At 44.1% G+C, this 13,891-nt stretch overlaps 1 protein-coding gene across 1 annotated transcript in view; it reads right to left on the bottom strand.

Moving 5' to 3' along the window:
* Positions 1 to 2,390: 2,390 nt before the first annotated feature.
* Positions 2,391 to 13,891, bottom strand: part of HDGFL3 (HDGF like 3) — a 43,736-nt gene continuing 32,235 nt past the window's right edge. The window contains 6 exon segments of the mRNA XM_030577628.1: positions 2,391 to 2,512; positions 3,056 to 3,108; positions 6,471 to 6,617; positions 8,662 to 8,820; positions 10,394 to 10,533; positions 13,008 to 13,101. Of these exon segments, the coding sequence (XP_030433488.1) occupies positions 3,094 to 3,108; positions 6,471 to 6,617; positions 8,662 to 8,820; positions 10,394 to 10,533; positions 13,008 to 13,101 (555 nt within the window). The 3' untranslated portion in view covers positions 2,391 to 2,512; positions 3,056 to 3,093.

Below are 13,891 nucleotides of genomic sequence, written 5' to 3'. Positions count from 1 at the left end.
TCCATCCCAGCACATTCCCCCCAAGAAAACAAAAAAAGAACTGTTCAGCCATCGTAGGATATACCATCTCACAAACAGGTATCACACCCCCAATGTTTGCTCTAGTGCTTTCAAAGAAACTTTGAATATGGTCAAAGTGAATTTAATAACCTCCTGTTATCCAGAAAAAAAAAGCACTGTACAGAAAAAAAAATTCTCACCTGGACTTGTATCTATTATTGTCAACTCAGTGTTAACAGAATGTTTTGCTTTAATACTTGAGTTACATTAATACCTCACATTATTACACGTATGAAGCCAAATATGACGCTAACTTAGTTGCTTACAACCTCAAACCTTACTCCCAATACACATTCCAATAAATTTATTCTGTAAAAACAATACATTTTTTGTTTGTGTTTTTTTGTTTGTTTTTTGTTTTGTTTTTTACAGTAAACTTGTCAACTACAAACCTTGAATACGCAAAAGATGTTCCAAGGACAAGCATAACAAGGATTGATAAAACCAGACTAAATATGTTTTCACAATAAAAGCTGGCATAAAAATAAATAAAATTCTCTATTATCACAATAGCAACAATAATGTACACAGAATAATGGTTTTGGAATGCTTACTTCCTAGTCTAGGTCTATTTCCAAAATTAAAAACATAAAAACAAAAACCAAAAACAGAAGAATGACAGGATCCTTTTTTTAAGCCTTTCAATACTGAAAATTCGATGTTTTGGTTTGGTTTCATAGGGTTTCTGTATCACAATAAGCTTAGAAATGGAAAGCATCCAAATGAATGAGCTCAAATTGTGTTGGCATTGGAAAAAATCCTTGTATTAATCTAAAGAAACACAAAAAGACTTTCACTAACTCCACATATAGGTACTAAGCCAGATAGTGTACATTACATCGTGATTTTGAGAAATATTAACGAGTATAACTAGCTAGGTACTTCTAATAAGGAAAGATATTTTATTTCAGTATTGATCTTTGCAATGATCTCAGCTGAAGAATTATTTTTCTTTCATTTTGTAAACGGATCAAAAAAACAAGAAAAAGTGGATACAGGTAATTTAAAGTTGTTTGTAGGTAGAATAGATTCTTGTGGTCTTGTATATAGGGGACTAATTCCTAAGGTTTGCTTGTTTTACAAAAATGCAGATTTTGAACTATTTAATTTGGAGTTTCTGCCTTTTCTCTTTAGAAAAGGCTTCTACCACATGTACAACTCTGCAACATCTCCATAAACCTCAGTCACTGGAAAAGGGCAACTCCATGCAACCAAATAATATGAAAATCAAAAGATATCCCTTAGAAAAAAAGTAAAATGTCATTTCTGCAAACACAACAGATAGGAATGTGAATAATGTGCATACAAACTGGGATGCTGTTGATGATACCAATGAATAGATGTGCTGACTCATATCAAATCCAAGAATATTAGACAACCAAACACATAACCTTCTTGTGTTTTCCCTTCATGTGCAGCAGTCATTATGTTGGTTAAGTCTGAAAGAGAGAAAAAAATTGTATGTAATGTAAGATTTAACGCATCAAGCTGTAGAGAACAAGATTCAAATGAATGCCTTATCTTTACATTTCAGAGGTACAACTACACTAACTTCATGGTACATTGCAATGGATGTTTTTTTTTTGTTTTTTTTTTTAAGGGAACAGTTTGTGTTGCATCATAAACACACACTGTCACAAAGTATTAAAGAACCTGGCTTGAGCATTTAGCTTCATTCAAATAAAATGCTTTGTTCCATTCATGTTGATAGATTTTGTCATCCCACTCCATAATTTCATTATGAAAGGTGCAGGATACACCAAACACAACCAAGTTCTGTAGTTTTCTGTTTCATCAAACCCTTGATATGCATCACGCAAAGGTTAGATCACTGCTCTGTCCACAGGAGCTCCTGGGCCTTGCAAGAAGTAACTAGAAATGGCTGTGTGTTCTGCTCAAGGAAATGAACACTTGCCCACAATGAAAGAAATACAAAAATGGAGGATGTGTATGTTATTGCTGAAGATATAGCCTGGCTTGGAGCTCTCTGTGGGATGAAAAACAGGAAGAAGAAAATCCCATGTTACTACTGAGTCAAGGCCAGCTCTTGCACCCATTAACATTAATAGGAGCATAAGCCGTCCCTTTCTGTGTAGTAATGGCAAGTCTCTTGTCTTCATGTCTCAGTTTCTCCATGTAAAATGGAGTTAGTGATACCTACCTACCTCACAGGGATCCATTAATTTTTGTCTCTCTCACGGAAGATGCTCAGCTGGGGTTTCCCTTTGGGGACTGTTCTAGAAATCACTTGTCAAGACAGGATTTGGAGCATTACCTGGCCTATCCACCCACCCACAAATTACTGACAGAAAGAACCACACCACACACAGTCAACGTGAAGCAATCAACAATATATTTGTTTTTGTTCATTCAAAGAAAAAACATCATCAGGCATAAGGGGGACAGAGGGTGAATCCACAGGGAATAGTGCGGTTTTCATTTTACACAGGATCTGGAAGAGAATAGGAGAAAGAAAACATTTTAACACTGTAGCACTAACAGCTCCCTTCCTGAGCTCTCGCCCTGTACAACCCCCTGCGGCAGTGTTAGTCATCAATCACACCATGGCTGTGGGTGAGCAAGTCTCTCTGACCCAAGCTGTTCAGCTGACTCCTGCTGCCAGCTAAGGGAGCTCACTAGCACAATCGGCCCCCAGTCCAGTTGTGGCCTGTAGCTGCTTATGGCTCTCCAGGATAGGGACTGTCTTTTCATTCTGGGTTTATACAACAGCTAGCACGGTGAGGGCCAGGTCTGTGACCATGGCTCCTTGGCACTCTGAAATATCAATCTAATTAGTAAAGGTCTGTGCTTTTGTTCCTGACTTCTGTCCCCTATCCATGGTAGCGGATGTTACAAAATACATCCCAGACCGCATGCACAATGTCCTCCATGGCCCTGCCCCATCCAGTTCCCAGGGCAATGATGCTTTGCAAAGCTCCCACACTAACTCTCTTCTCTCTCCTGTTTATGCATCGCTCGCTAAGGTTATACTTACAGGTGCTTCGGAGCCTTTGCCTGGAGATGCTCTCACTGCTATTGTGCTTCCTTCTGCAGGGAGGTGCAGACACCCGTTAAAACAATTACAGACCGATTAGTCAACCAAATCCCAGTTGCCTTTTACTACAAATCCCTACTGACATGTCGTTCTCCCGCATTAACAAGGGAGGCGGGGGCTGCACTAGTCAGTCCCGACAATAAAAACGTTACGTTAAATATACAACGCTATCCCACCATAGTGTGAAGGCTTTGCTCTTGCCAAGGATAACGTGCCAATGGGGTTGAACAGAAGGGGCAGTGGTGGGTAGAAGGTATTTTGAGGAAGCCTAAGCATAGGTACGCAGCTGAGTATTTAAAAGCAAAGGACTCTCTATCCAATGGGCAAGCAGTCTCAGTGGCTGCTAGCTTACAGAAGCTCTGTTAAGATCGATATTAGCCAATAGACATTTGAGGTTCAGGTACAAGATGCAGTTATTCTGGGGTACCATTTTGGAGAGACAGCCATGCTAACATCAGCAGCCAGGGAGCGGAGCCAGAGGACCCTGGGAATAGCTAGGAAGCTAGTATGAATTTAGCAGCAAGCCAACAAGAGGAGCTGAACCTCTGGGCTGGTGTGATAGCCAGCAAGCCTGGCTTATGTTCTAATATCAGGGTGGTGTTTCTCTGGCTAAACAAGGATCAGTCAGATGGCGAAGGTTTTTAAAGGGCACTATCATCCAAAGGCACATGTTGATCTCCTATCTCTCAGGCAAAGCAATGATGATTAAAAGATAAACCCTGTCCCCTTTGAAGATGGGAGAGGTGCCTTCAGCACACTGGAAAAGCATCCAGGCACTATATAAATGGAGTGACTACTTTGCTATTATTAAGACGAAAAGCAGTCTGCGTCCTCTGGGTTACTCATGCCTGGCCACAGGAGGATGCATGCTGGGAGCACCAGAGACATGGGGTCTCATCTGAAAGAGCTCTCCTCCCCTGGGCAGTGCTGCAGTTAAATTGAGACGAATGTTTTTAGGCCTCCCAACATTCTAGCAGGTTTCCATGGCCTTCCAAGGCGTGGGAAGTGTTGAGGCTAGGCAGGGATCCTGGATCCAAAATGGTGGAGCTGACTAACCACATTCCAGAGAGAAGCATTAAAGAGGCCATTTGTTATGTATAGAGGTGCCAAAGTCAGCATCTTGTCCACACTGAAAACTGTAACAAAACAACTAATTTTTTAATTCCAGTCTTGCACAGGACCCTGAGTTTTCCTGAGATGGAAAGAGCAGCTTAAGGTATATTACTGTATTATGTTCCTGGCACCTTCTTATGACCAGATAAACCCACTGAGCTTGATTTTCCTCCCCACATAAACCAGGTTTAAGTTCACTGTGGTAAAGAGAGCTGCATTGCGGTAAGTCAGAAGAGAAGCAGGCCCACTCTGTTCAAGTTGCGCATTACTATTCAAATGTTCTTTCACAGATTTTAAGGCCAGACCATTAGGTCAGCTAGTGTCACCTCTGGGTGAAATTCTTTGGTCTATGATATATCAGTTCCCTTGCCTTGAGCTCCGTAACTTGTGTTTGACTAAAGTACATCTTCTAGAAAGGCATCCAGTCTTGATCTGAAGACATCAAGAGATGAAGACTTGAAACAGAACTTTATGAGCCACTGGAAAGCTCCAAAGAGAAATCCTGAGGAGAACTGAGGGTGAAATTTACTCAGTGTACAGAGGCACAGAAGTCCCTTAGCACAGCAGAACCACAGTGGTTCCACTACATATGAGGTGGGCTGCCACTAGTAAGCATGACTGGGCACGCCATGCCCCCAGTGCTTTTTATCAGTCCCTCAGAAACCGTGGAGTAGCAGTGTCTTTAGTGGCCTGGGGACAGAGCTGTGAGTGAGTGATTACAATGCTTGTAAATCCCCATGGAGGAGGTGTGCTGAGATTGTGGACTCTATTCTAGCACAGGGCTTGGAAGTGCTGCAATCTGCGCCTCTCCTGTGTGTAGGTTAGGGTGGTGGATTACATCCCACTCCTACCTCCATGTAGTTATAACTCTCTCACACATTTTATACCATAGTTACTCACTGAAACTGGTCATTAAGTATTTCAACCCTGACCAAGAAGGATTAGGTACCCAATCCTGAAATCTGAAAATTCATCTGGTCTTATTACTACGAGAAGGCAAGACTCCATGCATGGTAGCATCTTCCGACCATACTCTGAACATGGGATGTAGCCTACCGCCATGTTCCTCCCACAAGTATGTGTCTGGGAGTCTGACCCAAGCATTTGGCATACACTTTGCACCAATCATCACCCCTGCGGTCAGTGCTGACTTAGGGATCCGTATGCAAGCGACAGAGCATGCCCAGCGGTTAAAGGGGTATAACCATGACAAACCCCAAACAGTAAAGAACTCTGAAGGGGGAGGTCAGAAGATACATTTGAGTGTGTGGTGTCCCACTGCATCATTCCCCACAACCAGGCCTGTTACCTGTGCACTGTGAACAGCGTAGGACAATACAGAGCAGGAGTAATTTTTTTTAAAGGTGGCTGCTGTTCGCCCATTTGGACAGGCCAGGATATGATATAAACACATCAAGACACATCCGTTCTTCTGACCAACACTCTCCCTGTCAGTTGCTAGGCTTGTAGTAACAATGCCAGGGAGTACAGTGGGCACAAGTGTATGTGGATAAAGCATGTGTATATGGGGAGGGTATAGCTCAGTGGTTTGAGCATTGGCCTGCTAAACTCAGGGTTGTGAGCTCAATCCTGGAGGGGGCCACTTAGGGATCTGGGGCAAAATCAGTACTTGGTCCTGCTAGTGAAGGCAGGGGGCTGAACTTGATGACCTTTCAAGGTCCCTTCTAGTTTAAGTTTTATTATGTATTTTTTTATTACGTCTTGTGAGGGATGTATAGGTTACTTTTTTGTGTCAGCTGCCCTGCTGCTCCAAGGCACAATGCCATTATGTGCTCCCTTCAGCATAGTGAAACCCAGAGCAGGACTAGCCCAGGGGCCTGCATGCACACGGCCTGATTCTCCTCTGACTTACGCCTGCATGAATCAGAAGCAGTTCCAAAGAAACTGGCAGAATTATGTAGGTATAAATCACATGAGAGAACAGGTCCTGATTCTGCTCTCACCTCAGTTTTGTATCAGTGCGACTTCTCTGGAGCTATTCCTGATTTATGCTGGGGTCAGTGAGAGGCAAAATCATGCCCACAGTGTTTGCTAAGGCTCACTCACTCATATAAGTTGAAATCCATCCCTGTGCAGGGCCAAAGCCACTTACACCCTCAAAGCAGGAGTTGAGCAGGACTTATGCAGTGTGTATAGGCCTCTGTACAGGGTGCACTTCACCGCTGAGTCTGAGATCTGTGGTAACAAACTGCACACAAAGGGAATGGGAATGGAAGATTACCCCTTCACTGGTTTTCTGCAAATCTGAAGAAGTGTTTCTTGTGTCATTGCCTGCGTCTCCCGCATCAGAGCTGCTCTTATTTTCTTCCTCTTTGCAGTCCTTATCATCTTCATCTCCGGGAGATTTCCGTGACTGCTTGGAGGATTTCTAAACAGATCAACAATACAGTTAACAAACAAAAACCAAACTTCAGAGCAAGAAAGATGCAGCTTGTGTTTTACAATGCGCGTGCAAGTCCATTCTTCTTGTCCTAGCTCATGGGTCCCTGTTTGAAGCTCTTCCTAGATACAGTCAATGGGGGTGGAAAGCATAGGTTGGTTTCAGCGTTCAGAGTTACGGCAACCGATGAAACAAGAGGAGAAATTAACAGCTGACATAGGTGGGTAGCATTGCTAATCAGAGGTAGAGACGGTACAGGAGAAGTGTCATCTGTAGGCTTGGTTACTTAATGAAATGATGGTGCCAGATTGACAAAAGTTTTGGTTAAACACAGAGGTGAAAAAACGAGAGCAGAATTGACAGAGCTGCTTTCCATACCTTTCTTAGTGCTGCTAGTTTTAATATATTAACATTAAAGCCATATGGAACCAATACATCTTTCCTCTTCCCTTCAGGTTATGCAATTCTCCAACACAAAGGGATAGATCGTGGCTTTAAGCCACCATCCCACTAATTCTCCATTCATCCAGAATCTTCCAGAAAAAAAAAGGGGGTGGACAAGACCTGAATTTCTAAAGTGAAACACACACCTTGGGGGAGGGGGGATATTTTTATGGATTTTTTTTTTTTAAACCTACAAGTCCCTGAGTGCTAAAATCTAAGGTTTTTGTTCAGGTCCTAGCCCATCTCTAACGCAATGCTCAGCAAATCTGAAACTAGCCCCCAAATAATTAATGGAATATTTTTCAGTGACATTGTAAGAGGCCAGATTAATAAGACAAAATAAATCAAGCACTAATTCTTATAGGAGATTCTTTCCCTCGATTTCAGTGGGCTTCAGATCAGGCTCATGATTAAACCAGATTTTTAAAAAAAAAAGAAGAAGAGCAAAGCCATCTTGAGCTGTTCTTGAGAGCACATTAATCAAAACATGCCTGTTCTGGCAGTTTCATCATACACACGATTATAATCAGTGCCCATGTATTCCACAATTCTACAGTCACAGATTTTTGTTGTGGAATCCACCCGTAGTTGCAGAGTCATACTACAGAAACCCAAGATTTCATTAAAAGAAAAATATGGCCATATTGTGCTATCGATTTTTAACTCCCTCGGAGCTCTGCTAAAAACCAGTGGCATGATACGGCCCTATGTTTCTAGTTCTTATGGTTGTGAAAATAACCTTGAAATGTGAACTGAGTTTAAATCAAAGCAGAGTTTGCAGACAGCTTAAAATAAGAGCTCAGAAAAGGGTGAACTGCCTCATTCATCCCAGTGCAGAGCTAGTTCTGAAAACTGAAGATGACAATTCAAATGTTGACCTTGTTAAATGTTTCCCTCACCTTTATCTTATTTATATTTACCTTATTTAAATGTGCTTGTCCCACAAACCCAGCTGCCTCGGTCCCAACTCAGCTGCTAATGCCTGAAATGCCCACTACACAGCTGCCAAGCATCCAGCTTCCCTTCACCATCACCAATTTTTCTGATCTAATAAAAATGACAATCCAGGAAGTGTGTAAAATATGTAGGGGCAGATCCACAGCTGGTGTAAACTGGTATTGCTCTGTTGGAGTCCATGGAGCTGTGCTGATTTAAACCATCTGACAATCTGCCCCCCGGTGCTGCTGTGCTGATAAGACAGACAGAAATATGAAAATGAATAATGGGATCTCAACTACTTACGTGACTCCCATTGCCACAGTGCCTGAGTTCCTGGCAAACTTTAATGCATTTATCCTTCCAGCACCCCTGTGAGGTAGGGAAATGCTATTAACCCCATTTTACAGATGGGGAGGTGAGATGCAGAGAGACCAAGTGACTTGCCCAAAGTTATACAGTAAGTCTGAGGCAGAGCAGGAAACTGAAATTGAATCCAGGTCTCCCAAATACCAGGATAGAGCCCTAACCTCTAGACCAACTCTCCTCTCTAGTTCAATAAACCCCACTATTTTGGAACAGAAATCTAGACACTGCAGGGCTACACTGCCAGTACAATGCACAAGTGACAATGGAAAAGCTCCTGGATCACCTTCGAAGAGTAGGATTTTTTTCGTTTTGAGCCTGCTTTTTCATTCTTTCTTTTGCCTTTTCCATCCTCTTCTACCCGATCACCTTCCTCCTCGCTGCTTGCATCAGCCGTATTTCCTCCTTCTCCCTCAGTTTCTGATGAGCTCTGTTGCTGGATTGCCTTTGAAATAATAAATAATAATAATAATAATAATTAACTAAAACTCCTCCCAAATAATTAATTTTTGCCATGTCCCATATTGCACAGGGAGATCCTAAGAAGAGAGAGCTTGCACTTTAATCATTTTACTCAGGAATAAATTAGTCTGATCTTACAACCGGTACTGAGCTGGGGGCGACTGCAGAGATCCCAGCGATGGCTTGCCGCTGGAGCATGGGGCCAACATTGGTGGTGCTTCTGGTACCAGCATGGACATGATGTCCCAGGCCGCCTGCAGGGCGTCCGATGTGGAGGGCATCCGGACATCCGGGGAAGCCTGCTCCGACTGGGCCTGGCTACTCCACTTGACTTTAGTCGGAGGCCTAGAGGCCGATGGGGATCGAGGACTGCCCAACACGAGTCTAGTCTCTGCCCCAGATTTACTCTGGTGCCGTGGCGGAGAAGGCCTTGTCTTAGCCTGCTTGGTGTGTCCCGTGGACGGGGAGTGGTGCCGACAAGTAGATGGTACCTAGGGGTCACTGCGCATTGACACTGCGGTGTCCGGTGCCGACTCGGAGCAGGGTCAATGCCAACTCCGTGAGGATAGCCCAGGGCCTAATGTCTCTCTCTCTCGGTCTGATGTTTAAACGACTGCAAGTCTTCCAGTGATCGCTGAGATGAGTTTCACCCAAACAGCGTAGACAGTCTGCGTGCGGATCACTCACTGGCACCAGGTGCTTACAAGTGTCACATGACCTTAAACCCAGGACACGAGGCATGGCCCAGCCCGGGCACACAACTAAACTAAACTAAAACTAATCAAGTACTAACTACAGGTCACATACACTGAACAAACAAGAGTTCTGGGGAAAAGCTACAGCAAAGCTGGAGCAGAGCCGTTCTGAAGCACCTTCACTGGCAGCAAGAAGGAACTGAGGGTAGCGGGAGAGCGCAGCGCCATGGAGGCACCACTCCAGGGGTCGTTAGGGGAACTCCCCTATGGGTACTGCTAGGGGAAAAGCTTGCGACACCGGTGCAGGTGGTGAGCACACACACCTATTGTGGAATACACATGAGCAATCACTCAAAGAAGAACATACGATCGGGACAACTGTTAAATGCAGTCACTGCTCCTATCAAAACCTCTTGCTCTGCCTTTTCCCCTCCCCAAATTTCTATAATGCTGTTATGCACTGTCAATGCAAAAATCCTCAGGCCACTGTGAAGTTAAGAGGGCAGCACAGTGCTATAAAAATAAACAAGAAAAGGAACTGGGCACCAAATATTCATGTTTACATAGAATTCAATAAACACACTCTACTTTCTAATTCACCTATACCTGCTGCAGATTTTTCCAGACTACAGCACAGACCAAGGGGCTGTGCTGTATAATTAAGATCCCATTTGTCACAGAGTATGGAATCATTCTTCTCTTTATGTTATACAGTTACATTTCCATCACCAGCTCAGAAACCCTTCAATACTATCCAAACCACGGCCTTCTAGCACCAGCTACCCAGTAGTTATACAGATAAGACACCCTCAACAGGAATATAAGTAAGATAGGAGGAATGGAAGGGAAGCTGTCACTTACCTGGTATCCAGTAAACTTGACTCCAGGGTTGTTTTCTATTTCCCACAGTCCTTCGTTAAATCCTTTTCGTTTGTTCGACTTCCCAAACTTATCTTTATATTCTTTATATGGGAAGAGGTCTTTGGGCCCCAGGAATGCCACTGCATTTTAAACAAAATTGACATTCAAAAAATATTGTTAGGATTTTTTTCCCTGCAAGTTAAACACATATTGCAGATGTGATTCCTATTCTTTTGTTCATCGCATTCAGGGCCGGCTCTAGCTTTACCCGCCCCAAGCAAAAAAAAAAAAAAGGGTGGCTGGACTGCCGAAGGGGGGAAACAAAAAACCCCTACTGCCTGCCGAAGGGTGGGGGGGGAACCCTACTGCCTGCCGGACTGCCGAAGGGGAAAAGAAAAAAAAAAGAAAAGAAAAGAAAGGCAGCCTCAGGGAGCGCGTGGAGGGCGGTCAAGGCGGCTCGCACGGGGGTGAAAGGTGGTGCTGCAGTCCGCTTGCAGCCGGGTGAGAGACTCCCCTCTGGTCTTGGGGTGCTTCTCTTGGCCGGGCAGGCGGAACCCCCAGGGGCTGCAGGAGGTGCTGGCTCAGCTGCTCCTTTAAAGGTGGCTCGGCTGGGCCGTGCTCAGAGCGGCGCGGGAGGTGGAGGCCTGTGCAGGCGATGGGGAGTGGCGTGTCCCAGCGAGCCCGGCAGCATGGTGAGCAGCAGGGATCGCTAGTTCCTGCCCCGCTGGTCCGGGATCCGTGCCCTGGCTGGGCTGGGACTGGCGGAGCGCAGGGAGCCGGCTGGGGGTTCCGGAGCTGCAGACCAGGCTGCCAAAGGGGAAAAAAAAATAAAAGAACCACAGTAGGGTGGCCGGAATGTGCTGCCCCAAGATTGGCCGGAATGCCGCCCCTTACAATGTACCGCCCCAGGCACGTGCTTTCTCATCTGGTGCCTGGAGCCGGCCCTGATCGCATAAAGCGTTAAACACTCTGGCTGATTTTGTGTCAGTGCTGTGAATCTGAATTCCTCAACTTCTGATGTTTTGAAATTATGCTGTGCATCTTTACAAACAATTATTACTTAGTCTCATGTACTATATTAACTACTGCTGAGAATGCTGCAAAACGGGAACAGACTAAAAATAATACTGTATAAAAAATTTAAGTGCATGGAGAAATACTAGAACCCATGAGCCAAACCTACCCCTTTGTTATGTGCCGTAATGGCTGTAGTGTTCATTATTACCACCTTAGGAGCCCCATTGTGAACAAAAGATGGTTCCTGCCCACAACGCTTACAACTAATATAACAAGACACAACATATGGAAATTTTAGTGTCCGTTTGTACACAAAAGGTAAAAAATAAAAATCATGCCAACCTGGGTTTGAGATCTTTGCAGTGTCCTTCATGGAGGAGGATAGTTTTCACTGCTCTGCTGTAACAGAGCTAACGAGACGCACTCTGCAGTTTATTATTAGTTATTCTTTATAAAATATGGAGATAACTGCAGAATGCGTTTCTGTTCCTGAGGTAAAAATCAGATCACAGGCTAATAATAAACTCTGAGGCAAACAAGGTCATTAGCCCAAAAATTAAGCCACTGCAGAGTTAACAGTAAGCAACGTCTAATTAATATTATTATTCTAAGATGGGATAATTAACTATTTAGAGACTCTTTACTCCCACTTATTTCCCTCCCCATGGCCTCACTCAGCTCAGTTCTTCCACCATCCCTTCTGTTCCACCTTCTTCCACCCCACAACACAGAAGAATATTTATTTTAAGCACTAAGTGGAAATAGCGTGAGACTCCTGATTCAGCTTAGCTCTTTTTCCATTTGCCCACCACCAATCTTCTCACTCTGCCCTGTTCTATGTTTATGCAGAAATACAAGATTACAAGGCCAGATTATTAAAAGTATTTAGATACCTCATAGGATTTTCAAATGCATCTACGTGCCTAAGGTCCCACAGATTTCAATGGGTTTTAGGTGCTGATGGGCTTTTGAAAATCCCACCAGTAGCCTAAATACCTTTGAAAATCTGGCCCATAGTCAAGAGAAAATCCTTGCTCTTTCACTGACTTTGAGTCAGTTACTCCCCCCAAATTAATATTAACTTGAGCTAAAAATTAGAGACACAAATTTCAATTAAAAAAAAACACTTTCTAAACCCCTCTTTATTGCTGAAGGGACAAATTCTGACCCCAGTGAAGTCAATGGGAGTTTTGGTACCAGCTTCAATGGGATCGGACTGAGCCCAAAAAGGTGTTTGAATATAATACATTCATCTTGATTAGCTCAAGTATAATGTACTTTTAGCATAGCTCTGGCTCCTGGTGAACCATTAACATAGTCGTGTCAAAATGCGCACATGCAAGAAACATGGGCCCTGATTCCCATTGACGTGAAGGTCCTGATGCACCACCCTGGCCCTGCAGTGTGGCATTCACAATCACACCCACATTAAGGCTCCTTTACACTACCAGAGCCAGATTCAGGCCCACAGTATCTACTTCTAGTCTTAAACTGGTTTCAGCCAAGATTTACTCCGTTAATGTCAATGGAGAGACACAGGAATAAGAATAGTTTGAGTGAAAGGAGATTCAGGCCCACACATTTCCAAAGAAACCACCATGTTCATTCACTTACGTTTCATGAGTCCCAAAAAAGAAGATAGGGTACTTATTTGCTGGAGGCTTCACAGCTCCCTCAGGGAGTTCATCAATCTGTGGGATAGAAAGGGACACAGGACGGTTACCATGTTCCAGCCAATCTCAGAAGCCAGACAAACCACAAAGGTGTGATTGGAGATTTCACGACTTCCTGGAGGTCCCATTCTGTGCTTAGGGCTTGTTTATTTTAATTAGTTTATATTTTATAACAAGTGTATGTGTCTGCGAAGCACCTCAGTGGCAAACCTGAAGAGCCAATTCCTCCATTTAGCCACAGAACAGGTACGTTGGGGGAACCCTGCACTACCGACGTATCTGCCTATGGTACTTATCTGGCCCCCATAACCATAGTATCTGAGGGACTCTCAATCTTTAATCTATTTATCCTCACAACACCCCTGTGAGCTAGAGAAGCACCATTATCCCCATTTTACAGATGAGGACCAGACTGACTGACTTGCCTGAGGTCACACAGGAAATCTGTGGCAGCGGAGAGACTTGCACATAGGTCTCCTGAGTTCTAAGCTAGCACCCTAACCACCAGACCAGCCTTCCTCTCAACCCTCTTCCTGTTCACGTGCACTGGGAACGATAACTTCACCTCCATGCCCATTTGGCCCCTGGTCTCTGCTGAGGCTACCAACAAGGCTACCAAGGAGTGTCCCTTGTGCTGGGGGGTTTTGTGAGGTATGCACTTATCTCCCAAGAACTGGACGGAGACCACCAAGCTCATGTCACACAGGTCACCACGCAGACAGATGGTAACAACTTTCAGTATAGAACTAGGGCCAGACCCTCAGCTGATGTAAATCAGAGTAGTTCCACTGACTTTAGCCCAGTGGTG

The sequence above is a fragment of the Gopherus evgoodei genome, chromosome 10 (genome assembly GCF_007399415.2).
Source record: "Gopherus evgoodei ecotype Sinaloan lineage chromosome 10, rGopEvg1_v1.p, whole genome shotgun sequence".
Lineage (NCBI taxonomy): Eukaryota > Metazoa > Chordata > Testudines > Testudinidae > Gopherus > Gopherus evgoodei.
The sequence above is the reverse complement of the archived record's forward strand: the minus strand, read 5'-3'. Positions and strand labels throughout refer to the sequence as shown.